The sequence below is a fragment of the Haemaphysalis longicornis genome, unplaced genomic scaffold, assembly GCF_048455015.1.
Source record: "Haemaphysalis longicornis isolate Haplotype H1 unplaced genomic scaffold, Haemaphysalis longicornis Haplotype H1 scaffold_5, whole genome shotgun sequence".
Taxonomy (NCBI): Eukaryota; Metazoa; Arthropoda; class Arachnida; order Ixodida; family Ixodidae; genus Haemaphysalis; species Haemaphysalis longicornis.
In genome coordinates, this window is record NW_027526385.1 from 63,582,490 (window position 1) to 63,606,505 (window position 24,016).

The window sequence follows — 24,016 nt, forward strand, 5'->3', positions numbered from 1 at the left end:
CGTTTCCGACATGATTTCTTCTTACATTCAACCGGACCACAAAAACTGGGACAATATTCGTCCGTTCTTCACGTACGCATATAATACTCCAGTTCAACGTCCCACAGGATTTTCGCCATTTTTTCTTGTTTATGGTCGCCCAGCAGCTTCTGTCCTTGATACGTCCTTTTTCACCGCACCGGTACTTCCAAGAACCAACACTCCCGATGAGTTCATTTCTCGACTGGATCATAGCCGTCATCTAGCTCGTCTGAGGACAACAGCTACACAAGAAGAGCGCAACGCCAATTATGACGCCACACATCGCGTTGTCTCCTTCAAAGCTGGTGATTAAGTTCTACTGTCTATTCCCCTTCGTGCCCCAGGACTGTGTGAGAAGTTCCTGCCCCGCTACATCGGACCTTAAATCATTGTAGAGCAGACTTCCCCGGTGAATTACCGAGTGACTCCCAGCGCTAGTGTCACCGACCGTCGTTGTCGTGGACCCGAGATCGCGCACGTTTCCCGGCTCAAGCCATTTTACTCTCGGTCTACGGACTCTTAGCGCCCGAGTCGGCCGCTCCACCAAGGGGGGGGGGATATTGTAAGCGCTGGTTAGGACCACGACGTCAGAAGAATATGCATCCGGACAATCCCCTGGTAGTTGTACACAAACGCTATGCGTCAAGTACTAGCAGAAAGGTATGCGCCAGTGAACTCGTACTTTGCAGGCTTTGTCTTCAACACGCAATCATGCTTTATCATCGTCATCAGTTCACTATCATCATTAACGCCAGGCTTGGTTGTTCTCTGGTGCTCGCTCCCTGCCACGCAGGACAAGGCCCGCCTCGCCTAATACAGACGTCCTTCAAGACTCCTGGTGCGTGCCTGACAATATATATATATAAAAGGTGAAGCAGGAGTGCGGGCTCCGTGCATTGCAGCGAGCAGAAAAGCTTTGCGTACGTTTTCCTATCCCATTGGCAATGGCCGCTTGTAGGCTTTCAGTACAATTTCAGTACAATTTAGAAAACCCTACGTTGGCAATTAGTTAGCAGGGCGTTTATAAAGATTGTTATGATGCACGACCCCAATTGCGCTGGTGGAGCACCGCGTTTAGATCAACTTCCGTAGTTATCTTTTGCGAAGGTTGTAGTGTTCATTCTAGAGGGTGATTGTTGCATAAAAGGCAAATTAGTAAACGAAAATACACCTCAACAATATTGGTAATTATATGCTTAAAGACCTCCTGGGTCATTGCTATCAATAAATGGTCTTTATGCGTAAGAATACCTTGCAGCTTACCACGCGGTTAAGTGTTCCGACGCACACGTAGTGCTTGTCCTTGTCTGAAGAGATTGCCCACTTGCTGTGGTCCTGCGTGTTTTTCACGACCACCGGATCTCCTGTGCCTAGGTTGAAGCTTAGAGACAGAATGTTGACCACGGAGTACTTGCCGTCGCAGTAAGGCTTAAGTAGGTCGTCGGTCCTGCTCCAAGTGGACACTCGCAGGCTGGACTCCAGTCCAGGGGCGACCAGATCCGAGTACACATCTACGTATTAATGAAAGCAGGGAAAAAACCTGCTCGTCAACGGGTGCGCTGTCAGAGTACCTGAAGTAATCCTGTTGGAGTCTTTGAAAATGTAGAAATTTGTAATTTAGAATAACTGCGATTGCCGGCAGAAGTGCAACGCAGAAAATGTTGCAAGGAATTTTCTTCCGAATAAAATTTGCCACAGAATCAGTTTTCTGCAATACAACTGCATCGCAGCGAAAGTTCGTTGGGTTGTGTGGAGAATTTAACACCTGTAATATGGAATTCCACACTATATAAAATCCAAGATGGAGAAATGTAATGCTATAGTACAAACCATGGTTCGATATACTGGATTTGTTACTCTTTGTATGCAAAACCCGTACGGCTGCAATAACATTTTTCACTGCCACATTTAACAGAACTTTGAAAATGTAACGAATGTTTCTTTAACTTTGTGTTTTAGTGTGTAGTGCGGGGAAAACGCGATATAGGTGCAGAGCTTTAGAATACCGTTACATTTGATTACCCATTTACAGTGTTTGAGGCGATCAACTGCCTATTTGGAGCAGTTACCGAGAGGTGGAGTTACCAGTCCATGTTTAAGAGTGGCCACCCTGCAGCTCCGGGGATATTATTATTAGCGGCTGTGTATAAATGGTGCTTAAGCCTGCGGCAAATGGCAACTTTTATTTTTTTAGACGTGACGCATCTCTTGCTCTGAGGCATGTCCCTCCTGCGTCGGCGTCGGCGGCGTCTGCACGCCACATGCGCATGCGCGACTCTCCTCCGCTCTTCTCTCCGACAGCTGTGCGCAACACTCTCACTCCGCCTCATTATCATAAACAACAGCTGCGTTCGCGCGCTTCGCTCGCTTCGCTCCGCTCCCGTCGCGCAAGTGCGCGCATGCGCGACTCTCCTCCGCTGTCTCCTCTCCTTCAGGCGCTGTGAATATAAAGCGGGTAGCACGCTGCGGCGGTTCAGTCAGCGCTCGCTCTCGTTCGACTTCGCGTCACTTTGCTTGACGACTGTGTGCTTGACTTGATTCTTCCGATGAAGACGTGATGCAAGCGACGGTCCCTTCAGCGAATGCATCCTACGCGTTCACAACACGTTTCACGCGATTTAGATAATCAACCCGATGGAAACACCAATTGAACCCCCCCTCCCCCCGATGCGTCGCATCACATCAGGGTTCCCCTCGCGGGAAGATGGGCGTAATTTTTCAAACGCCTGAGAAGTATGACCACCCGATACCTGCAAAACCGCGCCTTCGTCAAGTATTTAAGATACGTATGAGCTCACGGCGCGTTTATAAGCCCCCTAAATTGTGCTGCGGAAAATAATGTAGGTTCTCTCATAATGTACACAACACATTTTCCTCTTTCGTCAGCAATGAATTGTAGTTAGCGTTTATTGAGGCCAACTGAGCACATTTCCCGAAAGCATCGACAACATGAGTTGCTTTTAAAGCGGTTCTGGGGTTTTTATGAACAATTTAAATAGAAAATATTGTTTTTAAGTATAAGAAAAAATTACGCCCATCTTCCCACGAGGGAACCCTGGTGCGATGCGACGCATCGGGGGGTTCAATTGGTGTTTCCGTTGGGTTGATTCTCTAAATCGGGTGAAACGTGTTGTGAACGCGTATGATGCATTTCCATCACATGCGAGTGTTCTCATACGCGGGAAGATGGGCATAATTTTACTTTAGCGTTTGGAATGACGCTGGTATTGGATTGTGTCACACCACTCGCTCAAGGGACTGTCGCTTCCATCACGTCTTCATCAGAAGAATCAAGTCAAGCACGCAGTCGTCAAGCAAAGTGACGCGAAGTCGAACGAGAGCGAGCGCTGACTGAACCGCCGCAGCGCGATACCCGCTTTATATTCACAGCGCCTTGAGAGAGGAGACAGCGGAGGAAAGTCGCGCATGCGTGCACTTGTGCGATGGGAGCGGAGCGAAGCGAGCGAAGCGCGCGCACGCAGCTGTTGTTTATGATAATGAGACGGAGTGAGAGTGTTGCGCACAAGTGTCGGAGAGAAGAGCGGAGGAGAGTCGCGCATGCGCAGGTGGCGTGCGGTCGCCGCCGACGCCGACGCAGGAGGGACATGCCTCAGAGCAAGAAAATCTTCAAGTGGTGTTAAGCTACAACTACTAGTTTTGTAGAACAATGCTTTGCAGGATTAGCTTTGAGACTAAATATATTAGGATGTAGCTAATTGTAACCCGGAATACAGAAACTACAAAGGGTGTGCTAAGACGTGTTTATGCGGCTAGGTTAGGGTGAACATAACGGTAAGTTCAAATGGTATTTATGAATTAACGTGAGCTTAAATACGCGGGACGCTGGCCAAGTCATTCTTGGACGCACTTAATGATGTCATCATAATTGCGCCATTTTACCGCGTGCGTAAATAAGTACGCTGACAGGCAGTTCTATAGCAGTATACATTTATACATGTGGGATAACGTCGACCCACCCCACATCGCCTGCTACCAGTGTCGGTGCCTAAACCTCAGAGAACGTATTCTCAATAAATTTCTATGACTGCTGCCGCTGTCCCCTGTATCGCATGTATGTGTGCTTCGGGCCTAAAGTCCCGTAATTGTAAGATATTTTTACTTCCACGTATATATGCAGGATACGCTCAAGCATTTTCTCGCACAAGAGATCAGAAAGAGTGCCCCGAGGACTATTACGCCATCCAAATGTACACATTCTACGAAACAACTTTCTCAAGCAGCTGTGTATTCTAATCCTTTATTTCATCTCTACGTGAAAACGTGCTCAAAGTTATTTGATGGTTATGAGGTTTATCACACCGGCACGACACAGGCGATGAGGCGCACCGTAGTGGAGGGCTTCGGATTAATTTGGACCATATTGGAATCTCTATCGTGCGGCGAAATCTCGAACACACGGGCGTTTTTGCCTTGCGCTTCATCAGGAAAGCGCCCGGGAATTGAACCCGAAGGTGCTCTAACAATTAAAAAGTATTGAAAGAGAATGGGCCGCTACCCCATGATATTTTATACCCAAGGGAAAGGACAGCACAGCTGCAAGAAATAACCATTTATCTTACGCGTGTCTCGCAATACTTATGTTCGAAAGTTGATTGAGTTCAGTGGTGCTCTAATTCAGAATAACTATTGTAGGAATCTCAAAAATAAAACCAATTTTATACTGTCGCTGACAGCACTTTTTGCAGACTCTCTAATGTTTATAAGGAACGTATAGTAAGCTTGCGGGTCCAGATTATGTGACCTAATTTTGAATTTGAACGTACACTTCAGGAATGGGAAAATGTATTCGTGTATGGGTGATTTGATGTCTCAGTTTGAATTTGTGCATTCAAGTGATGAGTTTGTTATCGCCAATTGTAGGATTGGTAATTGTGATTAGGAACTGATAATAAATTGCTTATCCCATTCTTGTAGTTTCATTTTTCACGCGAGACACATTCGCCTCCACTCGCTGCAACTGAAATGTATTTACCTTTTATGATGGACCCGTCACTAAACTTGTGCTTAGGTCCAGTACTAATGTGAAAATCTGTTGTACGTCATTTAGAAATAAACATGAAACTTTAAAATTTTATACCTAGAGAAGCTAACGAACTCGTTAAGAACATTTTTCTTCAATTGGAAAGAAGCGGATGTTTGGATACTTGATAGTGTTTATGCGTGGGAGCCTTTTTCATTTGACAACGTTTCGGTGGGGGCTCTTACACGTTGTCCGAAATCCGCACGATACGAAGAATTTAGTTCCTTTCACCTACCTTTCCCGTGGTTGCCGTGCTTTGCAAAGCTTTTGTATTCTGTTCCGTTTAAATCCCAAAGTGAAGCGTTCAGCACCCAGGGTCCTTGATTTCTGAAATTCCCGCTCATGAGATTGTTAAGATGAGGATGGAGAAGGTTGAGATGAGGGCGCTCCTTTTGTTTAGTTCCACGCGGTTTGGAGATGTTCGGATGCTGAAGTAGCAGGTGCTCCGCTGTAAGAGAGAAGAGCCAAAGAACACTGACCCAGCGTGCAAATTTATAGATTGAAGACAGACATTCAAAATATATGGAGACAAAACCGAATTCGAATTTTGAGGGTTTACGATGAAGGAGTGTTTACTGCTTCGGAAGCAGCCCTACCAGGCATGGAAAACTGGTCAAACAATAAGCAGAAATGCGCTCTCCCAGGCAAGGCAGTACGGCAGGTGACCTAATGTCATGAAGTTGAAAATTCGTGTCCCACGGGGAGAGTGGCTGACTCATTGACACTGGTAGGCAGCTTATTGTGCTTTTGACTTGATGAGGTCCACTTTAACCATGTGGTTTCACCGCATGCAAAATGTGCGACAGGTTCAGTTAGTGAGGTCGGGGTTTTCCACACCAAATTCAGCCACGTACTTTGAGATTGAGTGAAATTAGCAATAAAACGAATGAGAGACAGTTAAAAAATCAGTCTACTGACATTTCACGCGGAAATCATGTTTTCATAGGATGCCATCATAAATGATGTGCCCTGAGCTCGAAGCGAAAATTTACGCATACAGACAGCAATTCGTGCCTCACAAAACACGGATAATCATCAACGTCATCATCACAATGCAAGTAAAGAACGGGGAAAACTCTTATAATCATCCAGAATGAAGTTCTCCATGAAGGCACTGGCGCTTTTGGGGGCTTTTTTTCTGAGGCAACGATCAGGAGCGCAAATTTTTGGAAAGGCCGCGCAAATATTTCCACGGAGTGAAATAAATTCGGGAATGATGAGGACGACGAGGGCGAAAGGGAACGGAAAGGCCGAGAGGTTATCCAGGCTTAGAGCCAACATTGCTACTGAGCACTAGGAAAAGGGTGTTCAGGAGATGAAAAAGAGGGAAGGCAAAAAGGAGGGGATAGGAGCAGGGTCACGCACATACTTTCATCCCTTTGTGGGCACTATAGTTCTTCATCTAAGCCTGTGTCTTTCATGAAACGCACAAGAGATTTCGCTGCCTTCTGCGAAGTCGATTGTAGGGGTGAATGTCCTAGAATAGTCTCTACTGTGAACAGTTCATTGTGCAATCTACTGAGCTCGGCGGTCAACACACGTATTTCCGACGAATACTCGGGGAAACGACAAAGCAGATGCTCGATTGTCTCTTTAATCTTGCTGGCGTCGCAATGGTCTCTACTGGCCATACCGATTAGGAAGGAGTGGGCGTTCGTGAAGGCCATTCCCAACCACAGTTACAAAGTAAATTAGACTGTGATCGAGAAAAAAAATGCCTATAATATTTTATTTAAGTGGCTGCCAAGTCATCATCATCATCAGCAGCATCAGCAGCAGCAGCCTATCTACGCCCACTGCAGGGTAAAGGCCTCTCCCATAGATCTCCAATTATGCCGGTCCTGTTCTAACTGCGACCAATTTATCCCCGCATACTTTTTGATCTCATTTGCCCATCTAACCTTCTGCCACCCCCTGCCATGCTTGCCTTCTCTAGGGATCAACTCCGTTACACTTAATGACCAACGGTTATCTTCCCTTCGCATTACATGCCCTGCCCACGCCCATTTCTTCTTAATTTCTTAACACGCGCTTGTTTCCTGACCCAGTACGCTCTCTTCTTGTCCCGTAATGTTAAACTTATAAGCTTCCGTTCCATTGCTCGCTGAGTCGTCCTCAATTTACGTTGAACCATTTAGTGATCCTCTAAGTTTCTGCCCCGTACGTGAGTACCGGTAATATGCAGCTATCATACACCTTTTTTCTTCAGGGACAATTGCAGGCTGCCATTCATTATCTGAGAATGCCTGCCAAATGCACTCTACCCCATTCTGATCCTTCTAATTATCTCTGCCTCAAGGTTGGGATCCGGGGTCACTACTTGGCCTAAGTAGACATATTCGCTTACCACTTCCACTGCCTCGCCACCTATCTCAAGCCGCTGTGCTCTCCCGAGGTTATTGAGCATTGAGGATTATTGAGGTTATTGGCTGCCAAGTCACTGTGGAATAACTGGCAATGTTTTGGCTGATTCAGCTGCCCGGACAGGACATGACAGCGAAAGCAACATCTTGCTTCTGCGTTCAAGGACCGGTGCCGCTAGGGTGCCTCGTCAGTTGGCGCGCAAGCATCCGTTAGGTTATGGAATACCATGAACGTCGTGCATCTGCTCCTGCAAAACGAGGAGTGAGGAGTGAAAAAGGACGATACTAAAGGGATCCTTGTTCTTCTGCTCCTCTTGCGGTAGTTTTATCATTTCAATGCGGTGCGAACATGACGACTTGTAGTAAGCCTCTGAGATAATAAAGCCTTAACCTTTATTGTTCTGTGTTGCTCGTGGTTCAAAGTGACAAATTAGCACTGGTCTGTCGTTTGCGTGCGAAAACACACGGTATATATATATATATTCACCATTTTTCACCACTTCCTTTCTGACTCAAAAAATTCTTCATATCTCCCTATGACCTAACGCATTCCCCCTTTGCTTTCTTTTTCTCTTTTTCTTCACTGCCAACCCTTATTCTATATATATATATATATATATATATATATATATATATATATATATATATATATATATATATATATATATATATATATCGTAAGAGATGCGGTTCACCCTCCAGTAGTAGACCGAACGTCGTTTATTGACAGGAGCAGAAGCCAGGCGAACGTAGGTACAAGCGTACAGACGATGGCCGAAATCGCGCGCCGAGCACCTTCTGCCGTACGTCTTCTTCCACTGCTACCAGCGTGCGCGCATACCGTAGTGCATAGATTGGCCACGATCGCATGCCACTCTTTTTTGACGTGCGCATAGCCCGATAAGCTGATAGCGTTACAAGAGCTTCTCATTAGCCTTGCTACAATTTATATATATATATATATATATATATATATATATATATATATATATATATATATATATATATATATATATATATATATATATATATATATATATATATATTAGTGTGTGTGTGTGTTTTATCTACAGCTGTGGAGACCAGAAAAAGCCTCCAATCTGTATAATTACCGATAAAAAATTATTGCAGATTTACTGGCGATATCGTATTTTTCCCTAGCAAACTTGAGGCACACCTTGCTTCGTCTTTAGAGCTCGGCAAAATGGAGATTCTCTCATGCCCCATCGTACACCGCGCCAACAGTGATTTGTTTTCTAATCGTCTCAGGGTTCTAGTCTTCTCTCTGTAGCAGCTGCATTATGTGCTATTCGGTTCATCTGCTTTCCACTTGGTATCATCATTTTGTCATCGTCGTTTCCCTTCCGTCGTAATTTTCGCCGACCGGCACTAACTGCATGGTCCGTTTGACAACGCATACCAATGGCGAAAAGAATCACTACCCCCATTCACACGGCGTGCGACGAATTAATCAGGAGGGCAGGTTGCGAGGAGCGCTCGGTCTTGACGTCTCTATGGCAACGTCGGAACTGGAGCGGAGGCAGCATCAATGGACACTGTTCATGGTGTCCATGCTGTTTCCAGGGCAACAGCATGGACTTTAGAGCGTGTGGGTTTGCGTTTTTCGACGCAAGTGAGCAAAGTCCAAGGACAGCCATTCCTATGATGGATGGCCAACCGAAATGAAGGTTACGTTGCTTAAAATTGTGGTGGATATGTGAGGCGAATAAAAAGGTATTTGTGCGTGTATAAGACCCGTCAACAAAACGTGAAGGCGGTAACAGCACATAATTTATTTATTTATTTATTTATTCATTCATTTATTTATTTATTTATTATCTATTTATTAATATTTTTTATTTATTTAGTTATTTAGTTATTTATTTATTTATATATATTTATTTATTTATTTATTTATTTATTTTTTATTTATTTATTTATACTGCTATCTTTGTAACATACTTCACAAGAGTCACCTTCGCTGCAAAACACGCACAAACATACACAAAATATACATAAAAAAACAAAAAAAGATGCATCATGTCAGCAGATGCGACTCGAAAGCAGAAGGTGATTTTTCGGTTACCCCGTTGTTAGAGAGGTTGTTCTAATCGACATTCGTTCTTGTGAAGTATGGGCATTTGAAGCAGTTGTTGCGTGGATTGAGCGGTGCGATTGATACTGCGTGTAGGCTTGTTGTATCGTTCCCAGTTCGAAAGTTAAAGATGTTGGAGGTGCCAATAGCATACTGTCCAGTAACTATTTGATAGAAAAATTTAAGACGTAGGATTCGATTCATCTCACATAATATTGGCAGGTTGCTCTTATGGAGAAGTGCAGTTATCGATGTACACCCGTAAGGATTGTATATAAATCTCACCGCCTTCGTTTGAACGTTTTCTAGATTTTTAATATTGGTTTGAGTCTACGGATCCCAAATAATTACCGCATACCCTAACATGGGACGAATCATTGTGTTGTAAGCTAGGAGGCGTACGGAGGGGTTTGAAAACTTTAAAGCACGTCTTAAAAAGAAGAGTTTTTGAAGAGTAGTAGCCGAGACAGTATCGATATGCTTAGTCCAGTTAAGATCGTTAGAAATCCACAATCTCAGATACTTATCTTGCCTCACTTCTTCAGTCTAATGTCACCAGCAGTATAGAGGTGTGAAGGAGGTGCTTTGTTGTGCGTTATTTTCATAAAAACAGTTTTCTAAAAATATTGCTCATTTACAACTGCCTACACCAATCCACAACTTTTTCAAAGTCACGATTTACCCTTGTTTGGTCCCCAGCACACACAATTTTATTGTACAATATACAATCATTTATAAAGATCAAGGACAATAAGGGCCCAAGGAACGATCCCTGGGGAACGCCAGAATCAACATGAATATATCTGGATGACGTAGGATTGAAACAAGGAAATTGATGGCGGTTAGTGAGGTATGCTGCAATGCACGCGGATAGTTTATCATTTTTTTAGTATGATGTCTAATTTCCGGAAATGTTTATTCTGAGAAACTGCATGAAAAACGTTTTTTAAATCCATAAAAATGACTTCACTTTGAATTTCATCATTAACTGCAGTAGCTAAGTCGTTAACAGTATCAACTAACTGCGTACAGGTAGAATAACTTTGCCTAAAGCCATGTAGAAGTTTTGTGAGGACGTTATGCTCTTCCAGAAAGTTAGAAATGTGCTTATGTATTAGTATATGTTCTAAGATTTTGCATGAATCAGATAGAATTGAAATTGGGTGATAATTAGGAATACTCGGCTTGTCTCCTTTTTTGTATGTCAGCTTGATTCTGGTTGTTCTCCAGTCACCCTGTAACGCACGTTCGAAGACCTGGAGTATAAAACAAATAAGTACTTCGCGCACCATTCTGCATATCGCTTTAAAAACATATTGGTGATTTCATGTGGGCCAGGCGACTTCTTGATTTCGAGCTTCGAAAGTAAATTCAGAATATCCTCTTTGGAAAGAACCATGTTGGGAATACTTGGACAAGTCGCAGCGTATACAGGCAAATTGCCGTCATCCTTCGTGATTACAGACTTGAAATATTCGTTGAACTCAGAGCAAAGCACAGAGTCGTCACTAATGCATTCGTTGTCTATCACAAAGGTGGGTGTTGCCAACCGCCGAAATTGCTGGGGAGACATTGTCATTAAACTTGAAAGACTTGTACCGTAATAGTTCGCTTTATGGGCAGCAATTTTTTGTTTTAATGGACGCGACGCTTCATTCAATTTAACTTCGTCTTGAGGAGTGCTAGAATTTTTTTTTTCTCGAGGCGCTTAAGCTTACGCTGCAATTGTAACGCCTTCCAAGTGATCCGGGGGTTTTAATTGTTCGAATTGTTGGCTTTTTTAGTCGCAAACTGTTTATACAATCGAAGACAATATCTTTAAACATTAACCACAAATTATTGAAATCACACGTGCTGTTATGGAATGCATCGTAGGGGAGGTCCACGGCATCAAGAATAGCTTCGTCATCGGCCCTTGAAAAATTTGGATCGAACTGTACCCTGCCTGAATTGGTAGGAGGAACGTACAATGAAGTTAATGCTACAGCTGATCAGAGATGCCACCCGTAACCTTACATGACACTTTGTTTTTGATAGCCCCGCTTATAAAAACTAAATCAAGAGTTACCTGAGAGTCATTCTGGATCCTAGTGTAATCGTCTACGACTTGAAGTAAATCAAACATGAAGGCAACGTCAGGCATTTTGTTGTTAACTAGTAGCGATGATTGCGAGAAAAAATGGCACAAGTCAATATTAAGTAAGTTGAAATCACCAGCTAGAATCAGTTTATCTTCCGCTTTACCATAGCTATATAAATATTCTTCTCATCCTTCCAAAAAAGTGGAAGACGAGCTGGGTGGACACTAGACAGCTCCCAGGACGTATCTAACATTTTCAGCCTATAGTTTACAAAATAAACTTTCTCCCACGGGAACATCTGGCGTTTTCAAAACTTGGAGGCAATCCCTAAAAACGATCGCTGCTCCACCCCCTCTTCTGTCACGACCTTTGCGATGCGCATAACACTTCTTTGGTAGAAATTGACTGTCGTAAATCTCGCTATTTAACCAGGTTTCGGTAAGTACTGGTATGTATGGGTCGTGTTCAATAAACATATCTCCAGCATGATAATTACGATACTAAAAATTATCAGTGGCTTAGCTCGGCTATGCCAGGGTATACGTAGCATGAGCTAAGGTTCAGCTGGTTATGCTTGGGTTTCCTTGTTGTCTAGGATTAGCTGATTATCATACTTAGTGCTGCTAAAATGATTTCCAATCCAATCCAATTCTATGCAATCCCATCCAATTAAATCCAATCGCGGCGGCAGCGGCTCCTGCGCGCCAGCTGTGCGCCGTTTGACGTCACTGCTCCTCGCGCATGTGCAGCACCGCTCTCCAGGACTAACGCAAAACTGCTCAAACTCGGCCATTGTAGCTCACGCTACAAACTTCAAAGCAATTATGGGTTATATAACACAAGGATCCAACATTGCTTCAAAACATAGACATTACGTAAGGTTCACCGATCCGGGTACGTGCAACAGTCAGGGGTTCAACATCGACCGGGCAACCTTGATGTGCACCGCAGGACCTCCGAGAGAGGGTTGTTAATGCCCAGTTGCATGAGCTGTCCCGTGCTTGTGCTGACAGGCAAACCCAGAGATCGTACTTTAAAAACTGTAAATATTACGCGCACTGGTCATGGGAATTATTACGTAGGCGTCAACAGCTGCGTGGTTTTTAAGATACTATATAGTATAGAAATACTATATAGTATTTCGTGGGGACGTTAAATCGTAAATAGGTCACTCTTAGACACGTCACCATTACACAAAGCGAGATGTGGAAATATTCCTAACATCTATGACTCGTAGCTTGAAGTGTTCTCGTTTAGTAAGTAATGTTAGCCCTCTAAGTTGGAAGTTAGGTGTAAGTTATAAAGAAACATTCAAATTAAGTCGGCGAGACAAATATTTTGAAACAAAGTAATGTTACAAGCATAAACAGAAAAATTCAACGTCGTATTCAAAGCTTGTCAGTAACTCTGGCAGAGAAAACTGCAAGACCAACTTCATCGGGGTACCGATACGGGACCGGCGAGAGCACATGAACGACTTTACATTATACTGCTTCACAAATTGCTCAATTCAACAGACAGGCTATCAGAAGAAAGCATCCGCTTCAATTTTGCTCTCCCCAGATGTTTGTGAATCACCTGGGTTAAACATGCGTGTTTACTTTTCCTATCATAGCTTAATTGATCTGAACCGCTAGCTGTATGGAGCGTTACTTCTGGGTTCCAGTCGCTATTACGCCGGAAGCGACATCTCTTCCTGCGGAATACGAACAATGTCATTAAATGCAAATTGCTTCATGAGCACGTACGATTCTGAGTGGCCAAGAGATTTTAAACGTCATGACAGGTTGCATTCTGCATAGACTCACTCCGAATCGCGTAACAAATAATCAAATTTTAGAACCGCATTCTGTGGCGCACGGTGAGCGCAAGCTACGACCGATGTTTTGTAATGACATTTTCAACTCACCAATAGTTTCCAGCTGTGTCGAATTGAATGTCACACAGAGGGCTACCTGTGCGTTTGTTTTTCCGCTCGAGGGGTATACGTAGGTTTTCCGAAAAAGGCCCGCGGGAAAGCTCGGTACACTGTGGATTACCCACACTCCCGTCTCTTTGTCGAACATGAAGAACCCTGTAAAAATGAAATTAGGTTAAACATGCTCCAAGTGGACGTTTCGCGCTAAGGCTACAATCGGTGTTATAAGTGGGGAATAGGGTAAAATATAGCGCTAACTTCAAACCACTGCGACATTTCTCTCGGAGTGTGCGGCGCCCACAACTGTTCACACTAGAAGAAGTGGCTATAAGGGGTGAAATATATGCCGTTCCTCGCTCTGTAAAACTCGCGGCCAATTGTTTTTACATACTTTTGGAACAACAAAAAAGTATTTTTATTTCTTTAGCTCACCGAAGGTTTTGAGATGGATAGATATGGTCATGCCTATGGCGTTTTGATGACACGGCGTCTTCCAGGAGGCTGTTCAGATATCGCTCCGCAAATTTTTTTGCTGGTATACTTGGAGATAAAGAGATGATTGTGCACGAACGTCGGGAACTCTAATTCTGCGCTCACTTGGCAATAAAATCTCTGTTCTAGCACACAATCTGTGGTGTGGTGGTGTGAAAAGACCGACCGGAACTATTTCAAGTGTTTTGGGCTTAAATTATCAGTAAAAATTGTAGTGTGTGTGCTTACTAAAAACCACCAAAACATACATGATTTCTGTCACCGTTTCACGTAACGCCCTTTTCCTACCTTTTCATTTTGTGCCCTCAGAACCTGTCATCCTTTTTTGCATAAGACACTATAAAAAACAGCCCTTCTTACACTGTGCTCCTCTCACGGTCTCCCTTGTCCTTTTCCTCGAATCCTTTTCCATTCTGCTTCTACCAACCTACTCCCATTCTTTTACTTCCCTCAAAGTCTCGATTGCCATCTCTTCCCATTGCAGATATCCACCCCTACTTCTCCGCTTTCCTTCCATTATCCTTTCTCTTCCTCCACCTTTTCCTCCCTTCCCATTTTTCTTTAATTATCCCCCCCCCCTAACATCCCTCATTGGGCCTGGTACTTCTCCGTCGTACTTGTTGATACACGCTTTGCCATCCCTCCTCCTAACACCATATATCGGCGATTACCATCATGATGATGATGACGATGATGATTATTGCTATTGATTTCCCCTTTGTAGCGGGGTGATGACGTGTCATCTTACCAAAAACGACTAATATACCTATGTTTTATACTCTTGGTTTAATACTAGCGCTGCTTAGGGCAGGCACAAAAACTTATTAGGCACAAAATACTTTTTTTCCTGTTACAGGTGGTAGCTGTCCTAGGCAATATTCCACTCTATGCTTTTTGTCCACCAGAATTCGTCGCCTCGACAGCCTTGAAGTTTACTTCCTCTGTGCTACCCTTAAATCCTAGGGCTCCTGGAAGCCGGAAATTTCCCTCGTGTAGATTCGGATGGATACCCTCTCATTCTAACACTATGTACCGCATAGTTTATGTTTCTTTTCCGCAGACCACGCATACCCCATCATTTTGTGAATACTTCCCCAAAAAACTCTTAGTTCGCGAGCAACCTGTTCTAGCCTCAAAAAGCAAAGCACTGTCCTGGGAATTATCGCAGAAAGTTTCCTTTCTGATCTCCAATTTCTCAGCCGTGTACATCTATAACGACGGTTTAGCTTCCATCAACTTAGCTCATTCTCCCTCTTCTCCGCCAATCCTCATCCTGTTTTCCCAACCAGTTTCCCTCTTTTCTTGGTGCTCCTTCCGCTACACTGTTCCAATCCCTTGTCGATCCCCTTGAACTCTTGTTTACGTGTCCCATTTTCGTCCCATGCATCGGCGACTATTTGGCACATGTGGGTACTCAGTAGTTTGTTGGCAACCAACGAACAATCACTGACCCACCGCGCACTCGGAAAGTCATTAGCTGACAGTAACGTTATTGGAGCCAGCCAGCTATAGCGAGCCAGCTATAGCCAGTCAGGTGGCCAAGGTAGTGTGTACCCTCGTTGCAAATGGAAGCCTGTGTTTGTTGACCAGGGTGGCTGGGCATCTTAATATTTTCTGCGACAACATGACAGTGGCGGGACGAGTAAAAAAAGGGATAACCACCTTTTGTGTGGCCGCCTGGTGCTGGTTTACCATTCTGCTCGTCATTGTAGGCTGCGTAAATCAGGTCCTGGAAGAGTGCAAGACGTCACTGTCACACCACGTCGATTTCGTGTTTCTGCAACGCTTGCATTTTCCCTAAAATCCGCGTTAGCGTTTGTTTTTCGCGCTTGTGTAGTTAAAGGGATCCTGCAACTCTTTCGATAAACGCTTTCACCACTCTTTCTTTCACGTCTGGAAGCACTGCGAAAGATACAGTTATCGCCAGAACGGAGCGGCACTGCGGGATTTGCTCGTCGCACAAGATATGCCTTCCGTTTCTGCCTTGTTTTTGCGGTTTCATTATTAATGTTGCTATCGAAAAGCGTTCATTACTCCTACTGAAGGAGAACCGGCCAACAGCCGCTACATGGCCTCAGTGACATAATTCGGGCCGTCAAAGAACGTCAAGACCGAGAAAGAAAGGAAAATCTTTTGTGCGAGGTTCCAAGTTATCTCATGGCCATAGAGCAGTAATTTCTGGCTGATGTACTTTGCGACCCCCTAATATAAGTACTGAATGTGTTGTATGACTACGTTCTGCAAGCATTTAAGATCTCAAAAAAAAGTTGAGAAAAGTGTTGTAGGCTCCCTTTAAACAGGGCTGAAGGCTGCTTGGTCTTACTCGCCGAAGTTGCCCCGTGACCCACCTCCGGAATTCTCAACGCTGTTGTTAGCTAACGTACAGGCTAAATGTGAGCTTGCCCGACCAGCTCAGGTGGGTTATCCCATGAGTAAAAAGTTGTTGGCAAGCTCACGGCCGTTTCCCGAATTCCCCATTCGTAGCAACACTTGTATAGCCGCTCACGATGCTCACATGCTTACTCGAGGACAGCGTCTGCTGACGAGGAAACCTGCTGTAAGAAACTTGTTGCCGACTCATCTGGACCTAGTCATACGGTAAAATAAACATATAAGGTTTCCGCCGATAAGACTCATATGTTATCTTAAGCGGTTCCCTGATTTTTTTCCTGCCATAACAGATGTGACCTCCATGGTGTAGGATTTATGATCGATGATTGATTGATTGTAGGGTTTAACGCACCGACGTAACGCAGGCGATGAGGCGCGCCGTAGAGGAGGGCTCCGGATTAATTTTGACCACCCGTGGATCTTGACGTATGTTCGCCTGCGCCAATTAAGCTGTTCGTTCTTATCGGCCTTGTTATCATGACGTCACCTTAGATGCCTTCTTTGCGTGGGGGCCCGTGCGTGACTCGTGATAATCCCAGCTATTGCTGTCTACAACAGGGCGCCGACACTTACGTAATATAAATGCTACGAACCGAGCCCGTGATATGCATGGCAACTTTCCTACAATAAATGACCCCCGAACCACTGGGATATAGAAAACAGTGCTGCTGCTTGCGAGGCAAACATCAGCGCAACGTGCCTATAAATAGTCCACTTTCGAATATCGGGAGCTGGGAGGATTCCTGGCAGTAGCAGGGCCGTTTTTGCACGGGTCTGGCTGATAAACGGATACTGCAATGCCATAACAGCCGTAACTGTTATGCCGCGCTTTGTACGCACGACAACATGGTTTGTGGATGGTTCCGAGTACACCGGCGTGTACACCACCCCACCAAATATGTAGAACAAATGTCGTGTAGAACACAGTGCGTTCATTCTGTGCGCGGTAATCATGAGGTGCGTATACGGCGCAACGGGTTCAGTGGGGCGCTCGTGTGCTCGCATTATCACCATAATTTTTCTCCCTTTCCTCCGTTTTCTTCCGCTTCAGGTTAAGATGAGCGAGCGGCTTGCTTAATCGACTTTGTTGGCCGTAAATATGAGCTATTAGGGGGAACGTGCTTTGCTGCTCACGTAGTGCTTACTGCTTTGATTACCATGCACAAATTGCTCCTGTAGTTCATAGTAAATGTCTCTAAGGGTCGTTTCTAAGCAGAAGGCCACCACCCGTCCACTATATCCACCTTTAGTCAACTAGAATGATCGCTCTATGGTGTTCTTGGGGTTGTGTTCCGGTACCGCATTCCCGAGGAACCTACGATAAATCTCTCAGAGCAACACTTTTTTGAAATAGCATATAACTTTCTATTGAGCTCGTATAATATATCATATTGCACTTCGAGCACTCGTCGTCATGTTTTTTTTTATTCTTCAGGCAGTCGGCCGTTTTGTATGCCGCATGTCACCCACTGTGTGTTGCACCATAACGACAGATTTCTGCAACATAGAAAAATAAAGCTTTTGTAATTGAAATATTCTTATAATAAACATGTTAATCGTGGTCAGCCTAACTATAGCCACCGACAAGAGAGGCCTCAGCCACAGGCTTCATCGGGCCCCAATCCTACGCTATAAAAATCAATTTTTTGCCAGTATTTTCTTATCTCGACCCAACGTCCACGAGGTATCAATAAATTTGGTTTACTCTAGTCTTCTCTTCGAATGGCCATTTCGTTACATTTACTGTACACCGGTAGAGAGTTTTCCACATTATAGGCCTTTCCCAACTACATTTCTTTTTTTAGTTTTGAAATAAGATGCATCTCGCCCATTAGCTCACTTATCCAAAACGGTCGTTTCATGTCATTCATATCTTTCATCCTTTCATCCTCTATTTATGATTAGTTGAAAGGAACTTTGTGTTCTTCTGATGGTTTCCGGCTACCAAAGTTTCTTCTTCAGAAGCCGCTTCTTAAGTTACGGAAGACTTGTACACCTTCATTTTTTAGTTACAGCCTAAACCTAGCGTTCGCTACTTAGGAGTGTCTATTCACTTAGGCTTATTTTTAGGCCGAATTTCTTTTTTGGTTACCTGGACTAGAGTGAACTACCACACGGAGTGGTTCAAACGCCTATACTTTTAAAGGGACACTGAAGTGAATTTGTCAAGCTCCCGTTTTTGCTTGCACTGTGTAGACTGGCTCAAATTAGCACACTATTCATCGTTTATCCGGTTGACAAATCGGTAATTATTTTACAAAGCGCGAAAGAAGAAAAACTACTATGCGCGGTTTGCGGCGGCCGCACCAACTAAAGGCTGTGACGTCAGGAGGGGGGGCACCGTGATTGGACGATGCCCAAGGTTAGCAATCAAAAGTTTCGGTTTCGATTTCGGTTCTGTAAAACAACATGCTTGACATCTGATGGCGTTGTTGGATGGGCATTCTCGATTTCTCAATTATCGCCGTACCGCGCTTCTGCCATGTTTTCGGCTGTCAAATGTCTAAGATAAACCTCCCAGGGGCTTGGAATCGTAGAAATCACTAGACGAGGCCTACGCAGTGGATGAACGCCCTCCGCGTCACCGCAGACTCTCAAATGCCATGCGCTTTTCCCGCATATTCGGAGCTTGCCTCACTCATGTCTGTTCGTAAAAAGCTAGTTCGCACCAGGCCAAGGGTGTACTGATTCAGGCCTGGGCCCACTGCCCGCAAGCACTCGGTGCTTGTGGCAACAGCACGCCAACGAGAACTCGCTAGCGCGTCATTGTCAGTATGCGCGCGTTCTGCGATCTCGCTCGTGGAGCAGTGAACGTTACGGCCCAAAAATGCTGAACTCAGTTCAGAAAAGATCGGCCGCATACGAAAAAATCAACTTACCAAAAAAAAAACATGTACCCTCGGGGATTCGAACTTGCGACTTTTAAAACTAATCCCAGCGCCTCAGACCGCTAGGCCACGAGCTTTTTTTTTTTTTTTTCCCAGCGCTGGCCGGGTTGGATATATAAGGTTTATAATGTATGACCAGTTTACACTTTTATTTATTTTAAGCATTTTAAGTACTTTATGTGACTATTTGTTGTATATCACTCCTGCAGTAAGTGTCCCCCAAACTTCCACAATATCTCACGTCTAGCAATTGCATTTCTTTGACGGAAAAGCGTTCGCAGATGTGCGGTCGTGCTGCTGACCATCTGCTGACCGCTGTGCTTGTTTACCCAGCGCAAAAAGTGCTTCCTGCTCCCTAGTTTTGCGCTGTACGGTAAAAGTTTCAGGTGATTTTATTTTCTTAGTACCTATACTGACTTCGCTGACTCTTCTCCCGCCTTCAATTGGCCTTAGATTTTCCTACTAGCGTAAAGACAGCGAAGCGTCGCATGTGCACTTGTGCAGCGCTTGTGTGGAGCGACCCGGACTCTGAGTTTGACACAGTGTACAAACTAACAAAGTAAGGAAAGGCACATTCTTTCATTCACAAAGGTGTTGTGGCTTAGTTTCAATTGAGCGAGCGAATAGCGACGACCCGTCGGTGGCCGGCGGACGAAACGCTGGGCCGACTGACTCGATCGGTAGGTCGGCTGGTCGGCGAACCGTGCAGTAGCGCAGCCATTTTCCAGCTCATCTCCTGCTGACGTCACACGAAAACGCCACAGAAAATGGGCGAGCGTAAAGAGAGGAAGACAGCATTTTCGAATTGATTTTTCTACTAAATAAATTCGCGTAAACGCGGCCAGAGTGGTCGAAACAATGCCTACGGATTCCGAACAACAATTTGCGCTAGTAATCCCGCAATGTTTACAAATCACTTCAGTGTCCCTTTAATACATCAAAAGTGAAGCCAAAAATTGGTAAAATTTGCTAGGGGCGCTGCAATCGCAAGACTTCAAAACGAGGCGCAGTGGTAGATTACTCGCTTCACACGCAGAAGGATGGGGTTTGATTCCCACCTGTGCCGTACTGTTATATTTTGTTTAATTTTGCTCTTTTAATGTCTGCGAAACATCTGGTAACTACGTTTAAGGGTTACTAAATCTACAGTTAGTATTTATTTTCTGTTCGGCACGATGTGCACCACTCATACTCTGAGAGGGAAATCAATATTCGTGCTTCTTTGGAACAGGCAATCATGAGCAAATTTGTAGTTCGCGATTATAAGAACCGCAATTTTCTTTGCACCGAATACATCACTGAGATATTTACGCCTACCTATACACATAGTTTCATGCAAATATTATTGTATAAAACTATATACCTATGCATGCTTTTGTTCTATGCGACGTTACATTTGCTGAATCTTCGCCTGATAAGAGCGTGTTCATGCACCGAGGGGCTAGTCTGAGTTCGGCACCGCTTTTCACAAAACGTGCAAAATCGAGGGTAGTTTAGGAGAAGAGATATATATTTGGAGAACTGCTGCGCTACCGGAACATATTTTAGCCCAGCGGACTACTCCGTTCACCTTCGGTTTATAACATTTGTGCTCTGTATTCAACTCACGGGGTAAAATATCTTCCATGCAACGGTTCCGCGTCGCACAAGTTCATGTAGCAAACGGCGCCAGAGTTTCTACCGGCCGCCGCATGGCAGCGCCGACATTGCAAGACTACAGGGTATTGCTCTTACATTCCCAGTAGTAATAATAAAGTGCATTTATTCATGTAAATAATTATTTGCTTGTTTATATTTTATGTAATTTTACAGTTATTGATTTGTTTGTTGGTTTGTTTTTAAATTACCCACGCAGAAGCTCAAGTTGCCATGGACCACCGCGTGGCGGCGAGACGATCGCGAGTCTTGAGGAGATTCCCCTTTCGTTACCCTATTTTTGCTTCCGTTTTGGCAGCTCATTCGAACCACTCTATGTTCTAGTTTACTCTAGCCGGACCAACACAGATGACTTGTTTAAGTTTATCGTATTCATCAACCTGGTTTACGATGTCTGTTGACAAGGCACAGACGAGGCTTTTTACACAGGGGTTTATTCGGATTTATCTTTAGCCCTACTAGTGAGCTTTGTATACACAAATTCGGAAGCATTCCGGCGGGTGGTCTAGTAATTTACTGAAAAGCTCGCCCACCCAAACAGACCAAATATTTCAATAAAGAAAAAAATGCGCCGCGCAAAGAATGCTGAAATATTATAAATGAACAAGTTAACAAATGATTGCTTGAAATAGAATAAAGAAAGAAAAAGAAAAAAATTACTAGAAGGGAAGCACTTGTGAGGAATGGCGACACGTATTCGAAACATTTGCCGGGTATTTTCGCAGATTGCTACACCCCAAACAGACTCAACTCTCTTCTCTCCAGATTCAGTGGCTGATTTGTAGTTTCAGCACCGCATACTCCCGAATTCTTTTTTATAGCGTAAGCTACACAGGCCGAGGTTGAGCAGTTTCGCGTGGACCTTGAAGGGCCGTGCTGCGCAAGTGCGAGGAGCATTGGATTGGATTAGATTGAATTTGAATTGGATTAGATTGGATTAAATTGGATTGGATTGGATTGAATTGAATTTAAAATTCAATCTAATTGGAGTACGGGTGTGTACAGCATTGGGTCTGCACATTCGCCGGTCTGTGCATTCCAGAGGAGTGACGTCATAGCCGCAGCACACGCACTGGCGCCGGCGCGTGCTCAGCTGTGCGCCTCCGTTGCGCAGTAGCCAAGTCTGACGTTGCGCCGTAGCCGCTTGATAGCCGTTTCGCGTGGCTCCTGGAGAGCCATGCTGCGCATGCGCGAGGAGCTGTGACTGGACTGGACTGGACCGGACCGGTTTGGACTGGATTGGATTAGATTGGATTAGATTGGATTGGACTGGACTGGACTGGACTTCATTGGAATTCGTTTTAGCAGCAGTAAGCATGATAATCAGCTACTCTAAGCCTAAGCAGCTACGTATATCCTGGCACTGCCGTGCTAAGCCACTGGTAATTTTCGGGGATCGGGGAACCACGCTTGCGTATATTTTCCAGAGAATACAAAATAAAACGAAAGTGGTTTGATTGGAGCGTCTTGACCCTCACCTCGGGCTTGTCAGTGGTTTCTCCATTACGAGCAATCGTGTTGGCTAGCGCTCCTTTATCTCGGTCACTGGCAATGCTCTTTGAAGACCGTTTCCAATGCGTCGTTGGGCTGGGTGTTTCAGAGTCAACGTAGACGTAATCGTAACTGTTCGGAAACTTGTAAATGAAGAACCTGTGGTGAATATAAAAGACGAATGCCCATAACTTTCTTCTCTAAGAAAATCGTTCTGTTCAAAACATTTGGCGCATTAGAAACGTATACATAGATATTCATAAACGAACTATGGGACGAAAGGAACATTTTAAGAAATGATAATAAACAGCCGCTGGCTGGGATTGCCATAAAGCGCTACAAATGGGAAAAAATGCATCTCAGGCTTTTGGTCTTTAGAGAAAAACTGCTTGAGTAGCCCTTTTTTTTGCTGAAATATCCACGTGAAATGCAATAAAACAATGGTTGTCGGATCAAATAGCATTTGTTTTTCTTTTCCTCCACAGAGAGCCAGCATTATTGAGGTTTCTGTTAAAAAATGAAGTCCTTACCTATCTTTTTCCAAGACACATTTTTGTTGGAGCAACCTTGGCCTACAAAACAATATTTAGAGAAGCTTGCACTCACGCGCAAGACTTGAATGACGAAGCTGTTGTAGGCGAGCATTGCCGAAGACGTAGTTAAGTTTCAGTATCATTGTTTATTTCTATAGCTACCATGCTAGTAATCATCGTCGTATGCATCGAAAAGGCAGTCATTTTCTCTTCGCGGTGAGTGGTGGATGGAAAGTCATCTTCATCATTGTAGACTGCCACCAGCTCTTCGTCATCGACTAGAGGCAGCGGGGGCGGGATCTGCAAGTCGTTTCGGGACGAATTGGCACACTGGTGGCCATGACTCCAATTATCCCTAATGGCTTCTAGACAATGCGGTGGCCGCGGGGACCTTTCCCAAGCAGGATGCCTTTTCATCTTTAGCATATGCGCTGGAGTTATTTTTTACATGCGTGGCAGCGCTTAACGAAAGCGTTGGAGTTTTTTTTTTCTTCTAAAGCCACTGCGCGAGCCTTGGACTCGGCGGTCGCCGCGAGGGAGGGTCTCACGGGTGGTCTCCATTTTGTCAGTGTTGTGGGTTTTTGCCAATTTTTTTCTAAAGCCACTGAGCGTGCCGAGGAGGCGCGGTGGTCAGCACGCGATCGCGAGCGCTGTGCTTCTGGGATTTTTCCTCCAACGGTGAACTTACAGCCAACAAGAGTAGCTCCTCTGTTAAAATATAATTCGTTTGAACATTCTTCAAAGTAATTGATCACTTTGAACTGTTTAAGGGGGCCATGAAGACAAAGCGCAAATTTGGTTCTTTCAAAAAATTCCCTCGTTAGAATCATGCTGACACCACTTTTAACGTATATCTTCGCTCAAATAAGCTACATAAATAGGAAAAAAGGGAATGGCCATGCGACCCACTAGCTCATTTCCCGCAACAGAACGTATGGTATCATACCATCCAGCTCTGCGATTGGCGGAGGCCGGCAAAAGCAAACGCAAATTAGGCAGATCTTATAAGCTTGCCGAACGAGCTATTCGCGCTTAAGTTTAGGGCA

At 44.4% G+C, this 24,016-nt stretch overlaps 1 protein-coding gene across 1 annotated transcript; it reads right to left on the reverse strand.

Annotated features, from left to right (window-relative positions):
* Positions 1–212: 212 nt before the first annotated feature.
* LOC144139712 (deoxyribonuclease-2-beta-like) lies at positions 213–22,591 on the reverse strand. Its single transcript, XM_077671995.1, has 7 exons — positions 22,425–22,591; positions 15,674–15,740; positions 13,511–13,675; positions 12,477–12,607; positions 7,652–7,673; positions 1,285–1,532; positions 213–263 (listed from the first exon to the last, which is right to left on the reverse strand). The coding sequence occupies exons 3-7, from the start codon at positions 13,665–13,667 to the stop codon at positions 213–215; spliced, it is 609 nt and encodes a 202-aa protein (XP_077528121.1). The 5' UTR covers positions 13,668–13,675; positions 15,674–15,740; positions 22,425–22,591.
* Positions 22,592–24,016: the final 1,425 nt, after the last annotated feature.

Excerpts from the sequence above, each read along its gene's own strand:
- LOC144139712 (XM_077671995.1), bottom strand. The coding sequence starts at position 13,667 with ATGTTCGACAAAGAGACGGGAGTGTGGGTAATCCACAGTGTACCGAGC. Across the intron at positions 12,608-13,510 it reads GACACAGCTGGAAACTATTG|CACAAGCACGGGACAGCTCA; the intron begins GTGAGTTGAAAA and ends TTTGCCTGTCAG. Across the intron at positions 264-1,284 it reads TCGGAACACTTAACCGCGTG|CTGTTGTCCTCAGACGAGCT; the intron begins GTAAGCTGCAAG and ends CTTCTTGTGTAG.